Genomic DNA, 9,949 nt, shown 5'->3' on the forward strand with positions numbered 1-9,949 from the left:
GTACAGGAGAGAGTGAGCGTCATACGTTCATTGGTACAGAGATGGAGGGAAACATAAGAAATGAATTGATGATATTTTTGAAAGAGAATCAGGATGTTTTCGCATGGTCAATGTCGGACCTCACAGGTATAAATCCAGATGTTTGTTCACACAAGCTGAATATGAAAGAAAATGCAGTGCATGTGCACCAAAAACATCAGAAGGTGAGACCGATGTATGAAGAAGCGGTACAAGTCGAGATACAGAAGATGTTAAAAAAATGGAATAATCAGAGAGGTAGAACATTCTCAATGGGTGGCAAACATCGTGGTAGTACCAAAGAAAGATGGCAGAGTCCGAATTTGTGTCGATTTTACAGATGTAAATAAAAAGTGTCCAAAGGATCATTATCCCATGCCTAGAATTGATGAGTTGGTGGATCAAACTGCTGGCTTCAAATTGATCAGTTTTTGCGATGGGTATTCGGGTTATTTTCAGATTCTGATGGCTATTGTTGATCAGTTAAAAACGGCGTTCGTAGTAAATGGAGGGATATTCTATTTTATTAGAATGCTCTTTGGATTGAAGAATGCAGGAGCCACTTATCAAAGACTAGTAGAGAAGATGTTTAAAAAACTCATCAAGAGGGTTGTCGAGGTCTATATAGATGATATGGTCATTAAGTCCATGAAAGCTGTAGATCATGTAAAGGGCCTCGACACCGTATTCAAAATTTTGCGAGAGTTTAATATGAAGCTTAATCTGGAAAAGTGTACTTTCGGAGTCAGTTCGAGCAAGTTTTTGGGCTACATCGTTACAAAGCGGGGTATGGATGCTAATCCTGATAAAATACGAGCACTTTAGCAAATGCCATCTCCTACAAATAGAAAGTAGATACAAAGGTTAACGGAAGAATAGCGGTGCCCAATAGATTCATCTCCAGAACTTCGGATCGATGTAAGCTACCACTTTTTAAATTGCTTAAAAAGAATGTTAAATTCTGTTGGAATGAGGAATGTGAAGAAGCATTTTCTGAATTAAAGAAATATATGCAAGAAATGCCAACATTTACAAAACTGGATGAGGGAGAAAGTTTGCTCCTTTATTTGGCTGTATCAGATTTTGCTATAAGCTCTATCTTTGTGAAAGTAGAAAATGGTTTGGAAAGGTCGGTATATTTTCAGAGCAAAACGATGCTCGAAGCGGAGACTCGATATTCCATTCTGGAGATATATGCTTTGGCACTTTTATTTTCATTTCAGAGGTTGAAGCCATATTTTCAAGCACATTCTGTGATAATGATGACGAATTTACCATTAAAGCAAACTCTAGCGAAAACTGCTAAGTCAGGAAGGATGTCTAAATGGTCGATACTAATAAACGAGTTCGGAGTGGAGTATCGAAATCGAGTATTAGAGAAAAGTCAGGTTTTGGCCGACTTTCTGGCAGATTTTCCATCTGAGGATGCTAGCTGGGGTATGGAGGAAGAGGAGTTCTCAATGCTCCAAGAGCCTGAAGTTGTTATCGATGCAGACAATCCATGGGCGGGTACTAATGGTTGGAGATTATTTGTCGATGGATCATATGGAGGTAAGGGGTGTGGCATTGGGGTGGTGTTGGTTACTCCTGAAAATCAAAGGCTCGAAATGGCAATAACATTGGGTTTCCATGCATCTAATAATGAGGCTGAGTATGAAGCTTTAATAGCGGGTCTCGAGATGGCTAGGTCTCTTAATATAAAAGAGTTGTCAATTTTCAGTGATTCGATGCTCGTGGTCAGCCAGATCAACAGAGGATATATGGCAAAGTGTGAAAACATAGTGGTTTATTTGAACTTCATAAAATCTAAGTTGAGGAATTTCAGTAAGATAAAGCTCCAGCATTTCAACAGAAATGAGAACAGGCATGCTGATGCTTTGGCTTATGTTGTAGCGATACTGGAAAACACAAAGGGTCACACTCTGCATATCGGAGTTCAATAGAGGCCAAGCATCGACATCGACAATTCAGAAGTGATGGAAATTGACACACTGGGGGCATCATGGATGAAAGCATATATCTCATATTTGTCTGAGGGCAAAGTAGTGGAGGACAAAATTGAGGCCAGAAGGATCAAATCTGGTGCTCAAAGATATGTATTGATTGATAATAACTTATATCGAAAGAATCCTGGAGTCCCACATTTGAAATGCATATCGTTTGAAGAAGCGCAGCTAATCATTGCCGAACTTCACGAAGGCGAGTGTGGAAACCACTCAGCTGGTATATCGTTGACCAATAAAATCACGAGACAGGGATATTTTTGGCCTCAAATGCGAAGGGACTGTCTTCGATATGCAAAAAATGTGTACAGTTCCAAGTTCATGGGAAAACCATACATGTTCCAACTGAAGAGTTACATTGTGTCTCAAACCCATGGCCTTCTATGGGGTATGGATATTGTCGGTCCTCTTACACCAGGGAGAGGCAAAAGAAGGTTTATATTAGCAGTCACAGACTATTTTACAAAGTGGGTAGAAGCCATCGCTCTGCAGCATATCAAAGAACAGGATGTCATAAACTTCCTTTTTGAACGAGTCATATGTCAATATGGATTGCCTTATGCCATTATATTAGATAACGGCCCGCAGTTCGAGGGAGGAAAGGTGAAAGTTTTCTTGGAATCTTACAAGGTAAATCATTTCATATCTACGCCATACTATGCTCAAGGTAACGGGCAAGCAGAGGCAACAAATAAAACCATTATGGATAATATCAAGAAAAAATTAGAAAACAAGAAAGGTCTTTGGGCGGATGAGCTAGACAACATTTTATGGGCTTATAGAACGACACCTCGAACAGCCACAGCTGAATCACCTTTTACTTTGGCCTATGGTATGGAAGCAGTAACTCCATCTGAAATGGTGGTATCGACATCTAGAACAAAGATGATAGAAAATGGTCAAAATAATAAAGGAATGGCTTCAGAAGTTCTAAATCTCGAGGAGACAAGGGAACAAGCAAGGGTAAAGCTTGACACCTATCATAGGCAGCTCAGAAAAGCTTTTAACAAGAAAGTAAGAGAAAGACATTTTCAGGAAGGTGATTTGGTCTTGAAAGTGGTCACTCAAGCTACTAAAGAAAAAGGGGCTGGCAAACTAGCAGCAAATTGGGATGGGCCTTACATTGTTCACAAGGTCGGAATCAATGAAACTTACTACTTAAAAACGGATGGAGGTGTAATATTACCAAAGCCTCAAAATATAAGCAATTTGAAAGCATTTTATCAATAAAGATTGTTTCAAGTATCATGGTGAAATTTTTGTTATCAAGGTTATACATTCAATAAAGATATTGTCATTCTCGAAATCAATATTTATACATGTATAATAGATCTCTATATCTCTAGAATTATATGATTGATAATAGGTCAAAAAAAATCCTGGTGATCTATAGATCATCATCTCGATACCAGGTCAAACAAAATCCTGGTGATCTGTAGATCCTCATCTCGATACCAGGTCAATAAAATCCCGTTCTTGGCAGAAATGCGAGTTCAGGTAAATAAAATCCAGTTCTTGGCAAAATGTCAAGTTCGAGTAAAAAATCCTGGTGATATGTAGATCCTCATCTCGATACCAGGTCAATAAAATCCTGTTCTTGGTAGAAATGAGAGTTCAGGTCAATAAAATTTAGTTCTTGGCAGAAATGTCAAGTTCGGGTAAAAATAATGGTGATCTGTAGATCCTTATCTCGACACCAGGTTAATAAAATCCTGTTCTTGGCAGAAATGCGAGTTCAGGTCAATAAAATCCAGTTCTTGGTAGAAATGTCAAGTTCGGGTAAAAAAATCCTGGTGATTTGTAGATCCTCATATGGATACCAGGTCAATAAAATCCTGTTCTTGGCAGAAATGCGAGTTCAAGTCAATAAAATTCAGTTCTTGACAGAAATGTCAAGTTCGGGTAAAAAAAAAATCATGGTGATCTGTAGATCCTCGTCTCGATACCAGAATACAGTGCGAACTCCGATCAAGATCGTGGTAACAGAAAATATGGAATATGTGGTATTGAGTGGTCGATACCAGAATACAGAATAAGAAGGAAGTAAGGTATGTTTTTATAAGTAATATTTTTAATACAATGTTGATGTCGAATATCGACGTCGATTTTTTATGTCGAAGGCCGAAGCATGTATTAATAATTAAGGTGGCCAGTGTCCGAGATAGTGCAATAATATTTCATTAAAAAGGGAAAAAGAGTAGGCTAAACAACCTATTACAAGTTGAAGTAAAAACTTAAAATATAGGGAGCAAGACTAATCATCATCTTCATCGTTATCATCATCCTCTTCTTCATCTTCATTTTCATCATCACCATCTTCACCATCATCCTCATCATCATAAATGCTGAAAGTTTCATCTCCATTTTTAGCATAGTCATGGCAATATGGATCTCTCAACCATTCATCATCATATTCGTCTTTATTTTCTTCTTATTCTTCATTTTCTTGTTCTTCTTCGGTTTCTTTTTCTGTTTGTTCCTCATCATCAGAATAGTCTGTAGTGGGACAGTCAGACTAGTGAGGAGAACAATTAGGCAAAACCATTAAAATGACTAAAATAATAAGGAAGAGGGAGATAAGAGACATGGTTTTGTGTAAGTTAAACTAATAAGGATTAATCAGTAGGGAAGTTGTAAGAGATGTTTCAAAATCAAGTTTTTTAAAGGGTTTTTATAGGAGAAAAAGTTTATATAAACGAGAGAATTTAATGGTGATTAGCAAGAAAAAGATGTGTATTAATGGTAGGTGAGCATGAAAACGGGGATTTTGTATGAAAAAGTAATTCTTCGCTGTTTGTGCGCGGGACAATTAGAAGTTTGAATGATAATTAAATAAGCCTTAATGATATGGTTTAATTTAATGAATGTTAGTTTTTGAGCCAGTTAGATAGTGTTTTGTGGGTCAAAAGTAAATATTTATTTGTTATATTAATACATGGCGAAGAGTGCAAAAGTAAGCAAAAAAGGCTGGTGATCTGTAGATCTTCATCTCGATACCAGGTCAGAAGAGTATGATTCAAAAACAAACGGATAGATGGAGGTATATTAATGTCAAAATATATATTAAGTATCGATACTGCTTTTAGTTGGAGTGGTATCGAAACTCATTTTTTAAATTCAAAATATATATTAAGTATCGATACTGCTTTTAGTTGGAGTGGTATCAAACTCATTTTTTAAATTCAAAATATATATTAAGTATCAAAACTCGTTTTTAAATTCAAAATTTTTAGTTGGAGTTGGTATCAAAACTCGTTTTTAAATTCAAAATATATATTAAGTATCGATCATTGCTTTTTAGTTGGAGTGGTATCGAAACTCGCTTTTTTAAATTCAAAATATATATTAAGTATCGATATGTTTTATTGCTTTTTTAGTTGGAATATATATTAAGTAACTCGCTTTTTGGAGTGATATCAATTCAAAATATATATTAAGTTAGTCAATCAAAACTCGCTTTTTAGTTGGAAATATATATTAAGTATCGAAACTCATTTTTTTAGTTGGATTCAAAATATATATATATTAAGTATCGATCTTGCTTTTAGTTTGAGTGATATCAAAACTTCGTTTTTAAATTCAAAATATATATTAAGCATCGATCTCGCTTTTAGTTGGAGTGGTATCAAAACTCGCTTTTTAAATTCAAAATATATATTAAGTATCGATTTTTTAGTTGAATTTTTTAAATTCAAAATATATTTAAGCCTTATCGATACTAGGGTAAGAATTTGGCCCTAACGATTAACCCGAGCCCTTAAATACCTCACACCATTTAGTTGAGTGGTACAAAACTCGGTTTTCCAATTCAAAATATATATTAATTTATCGAAAATAACTTGTTTTATATTGTCAACTTAGCAGTGGTGAGCACTAGCCTAAAAAATAAGACTTTATTCCTTTGATCATCAAGTTTTTAAATTCAAAATATATATAATTCACATCCAAGCCAAGTCTAAAACTAAAGGTTTCCTTCCATTAAAGCAAAAATACTGACATTTGTAACATAGAAACCAAAGAACAACCTTTGTCAAAAAAATGACATTTGTAATCTCAAACCTTTCTATCAAATATACAAAGCTTGAATCACTTTTAAATTAGAAGAAAGGTAATATTATATTTGTTTGAATCTTTTTAGAAATAATTTATGATATTACAAATAGTTTAACAATTCAAAATATATCTATTACTTCTTCCTTTAAAATGATAATATAATTATTTGTCTATGTATTTCAATGTTAAATGTAATTTTAGTTTTGGTACAAGGAAGAACAAATTCGGTATCATTTTAAAACTTATACGTTTTTAAATTTTGAGTTTGTAGATTATTGTACAAAATATAAATAGTTTTAAAACATGTAGTAAAAAAATAAGAAAATATATAGGCGCTTTTTAGTTTTAGGGCCGTGGTATCGAAACTTGTTTTTCCAATTCAAAATATATATTAAATATCGATACTGCTTTTTAGTTGGAGTGGTATCGAAACTCATTTTTTAAATTCAAAATATATATTAAGTATCGATACTGCTTTTAGTTGGAGTAGTATCGAAACTCGTTTTTCCAATTCAAAATATATATTAAGTATCAATACTACTTTTAGTTGGAGTGGTATCGAAACTCAAGTTTTCAATTCAAAATATATAATAAGTATCGATACTGCTTTTAGTTGGAGTGGTATTAAAACTCAATGTTTATATTCAAAATATATATTAAGTATCGATACTATTTTAGATGAAATGGCATCGAAAGTCGATTTTTAAGGTTTCAAAATATACAATAAGTGTCAAGATGATGTTGGTTAGAAGTGGTGTTGGAGAGTATATTTTTTCTTTTTTATGGATGATAAATATCAGATGTATTGCATACAAAATGAGTGTATAACAAGCAAAAAGATCTATTTCCATAAGTCAAAAGGAGTGTAAAGAAATCTAGAAAGACAGTTAGATCATTGTATTAATATTACAATCAAAAGCTATAAAACAGATAAGACTAGTTTTGGGTGGGCTTCGCATCGAGGTGCTTGCTTTCCAGAAGAGTGTTGAGGGCATCCTGCACTTCAAGTCCATCCAAACAGCTGGGTGTGCTGATAAATGAATCTGGATTGAACAGTGGGGGTACTCGTTGTTGTATCCACTACTTCAACGGTTTGGGTGGCGGAATTAACAACATCTTGTTCAGGATCAGGGGTAGCGCTATCAGAAGGCATTTCGCTTTCGTCATCATAATCCAGGTTGTATTCGGTGATGGCGTTAGCAGGGAGGTAGGCTCTAAAACTCCTCATTGTTGTAACATAATATTTCATGTGAGTATCAACATTGGACAGATCGAGTTTAGCCTTCTAAACCTCTGCCTCAAGAATAGCGGTCTTGGTTTCAAGATCAGTTGTTTTGATTTTTTCTTGATCGAGACTCGCTGCATGGTCCTCATAAGCTTTCTTAAATTTCTTGACCAACTCAGTATTCTCATCGACAAATTTCTTCATCTCGGCTTTGGCAGAATTGAGTTGGGAGCAAGTGCAAGCATGTTTTTTCTTTTCCTCTTCCAAAGACTATTGTACTCTCTCCTTCTCTTGTTTCAGCTTCTCGTTATCATCTCGAAAAAGACTTAAAGTCCTCATATCATCCTCAAATTGGCCAACAGCAGCAACTTTAACCTGAAAAGAAGATAGGGTTCATGAATATATTATATACATCATAAGCAAAGGAGGATAAGAGTACGATCAAAATTGTTTATTTACCTTTTCAAGGGAGGAGCACAATATGTGAAAACATTCGGTTGTGCCAATTTCAGCCATGGATGATCTATCTCGAGGGAGAATAGTATTCAGAATAAGAGCTTCCTCGAGGCTAGGCATTGGAGGGTCAGAGAATAAAGAAGCAGACTTAGAAATTTTTTGTTTATTCCGAAGGACAAAGTCAACGACAAATGCTTCAGAATGAGAAGAGGAGCCTGAAGTGGTGAGAGGATCAGTGGGTTTGTGAATGGCTGGTAAGGTGGATGATTTGGCAAGCACAAGAACAGATGGTTCTGTATTGATAGTTTTGGAAGTTTTTGGTACCTTCGAGGTTTGAGGTACATCAGTGGAAACAATTTCTTTTCTTTTCTTGTGATGAAGACTGGTATCGGTAGGTGGTTCTTGAGGAAGAGTAGGAGCTCGAGAGGAGCTGCTAATTGGTGCTTTGTTCAGAAACTTTTTCAGATGTTTGGCGGATTTGTCTTGAACATGAGGAATGCAAGAGCCCATATCTGTGTACAATAAGAAGTAATGATCAAATACATCTTGCAAAAGGGGATAATTATAGAAATTGGGAATTTCTTGTTTGATTTTGGGAAAAAGATCTTCAGTCATTTTAAAACCATTAAGCATATAATCAAAATAACATCGAGGAGTGTTAGCAGGCAATTGATCAGTAGAATCAAATATTTTTCTTAATACTTTATCAGAGGAACAAGGCTGTAAGGGACATGGAATAGTTTGTATGGCATAACGGATTGGAGAGGTAAAGAATCTTGACCTCAAAGGACGGTGCTTTTTAAGAAGTATAAGGGAGTGACATAATTGTTGATATCTGGAAGATCGATATTCAATTTTGGATTGCCGTATTTATTAGCGCCAGTTCGAGCAGTGATTTCTTTATCAGTGCCTTTTAGAAGATCCATTACTCTAGTAGATTCGCCAAGACTTTTCAACAAGGTTGTTTTTGGTACTGAAACAAGGTCACAACAATAGACCAATCAGATAGCAGGTCCGAGATAGAGGATACAAAGAAGGGTTCAAAGGATGGGGTGTCATAAAATAACGTACCTCTAATGTTAAAAACACAATATGCCAAGGATGGAATAGCGATCGAAACAGATGACTCCCATTGCCCAGATATAACGATAGGGTATAATGGCCATCTGAAATCACTATCTCGGTTTATCCTTATAATGCATGCGCGGTTAATTCGTTTTTTGGGATAAAAATAACCACTAGTCTCTTTTATACCATGTTTATTCTTCTCGTTACGTTCGACAAAGGTATAGTACTTTTGAATGTCGATAAAACAAATTCTTTGGGATATCCGGACATCGAATGCAAGGTGAGAATTATAGAATTACAAATGTGCAGCAATCTCCAGAAATTGTCGGTGCCTTGGCTAAGAGAAATGGTCAGATAGTTTAGTACCTCTCGATCGAGGTTAGATAAGGGAAGGCGCAAACCAGCAGCTAGTTGACCAACGGTAATAATGGTTGTTTGAGGATCGCCACTTTGGCATCGAGTTCCTTTACTACTTCTAGCATAATGTTGAAGATGGATGGAGTCTGGTATTTGGTAGGCAGCTTTAACTATGGCTAAGTTGGGTCTTTTTGGAAAACAAGGGTTCAAGCTACTACTCCATATGCTATGGTCGTCCATAACTTCGCACTTAGACTCCGAATCCATAGTCTCAAAAGGATGGCATGATAAGCCATCAGCCAGATACGTAGCATGCCATTCTGGTTCATCACTCCCAGTCCTTTGTGATAACGAAGCTGAAGAAGACGAGTTGTTTCGAGTTGCAGATTCAATACTTTCGTTCGACATGTCAGTATCACTAGAAACAATAAATTTTTTATTAGAATTATATCCTTCATCTGAGTTACTATCACTATAGGTAGTATAGTTATATAATATATTATTTATTAAGCACGTATCGAGGTCTCTGGATGATAATGTCGGGGTTCAAGGTGAAAAACTGTGTCTCGAACACATACGTTCTTGACATCAAAGCCAGGATTGTTTCGAGAGTGCGTATAAAGTTAACACAAATTTTTCTTCTAGCCATACTATCAAAAGTTATAATTCAAGGTCTAATTAGTATAGAGATACACAGATAATATATGAATACTCAAAGCCTAAACCCTAAGTATAATAATCTGGAAAGAGAAGCAGGTGAGATTATTCA

At 35.5% G+C, this 9,949-nt stretch overlaps 1 protein-coding gene across 1 annotated transcript; it reads left to right on the top strand.

The window, feature by feature from the left end:
- The first annotated feature begins 1,037 nt into the window (after window positions 1-1,037).
- LOC147518831 (uncharacterized) lies at window positions 1,038-1,961 on the top strand. The gene has a single exon (XM_086594024.1). It carries the CDS (start codon window positions 1,038-1,040, stop codon window positions 1,959-1,961), a length of 924 nt encoding a protein of 307 aa, XP_086450150.1.
- Window positions 1,962-9,949: the final 7,988 nt, after the last annotated feature.

This window comes from Coptis chinensis, chromosome 2 (genome assembly GCF_015680905.1).
Source record: "Coptis chinensis isolate HL-2020 chromosome 2, ASM1568090v1, whole genome shotgun sequence".
Classification (NCBI taxonomy): Eukaryota; Viridiplantae; Streptophyta; class Magnoliopsida; order Ranunculales; family Ranunculaceae; genus Coptis; species Coptis chinensis.

Bases quoted from the DNA above. Each gene is read 5' to 3' on its own strand.
- LOC147518831 (XM_086594024.1), top strand. From the start codon at position 1,038: ATGCCAACATTTACAAAACTGGATGAGGGAGAAAGTTTGCTCCTTTAT.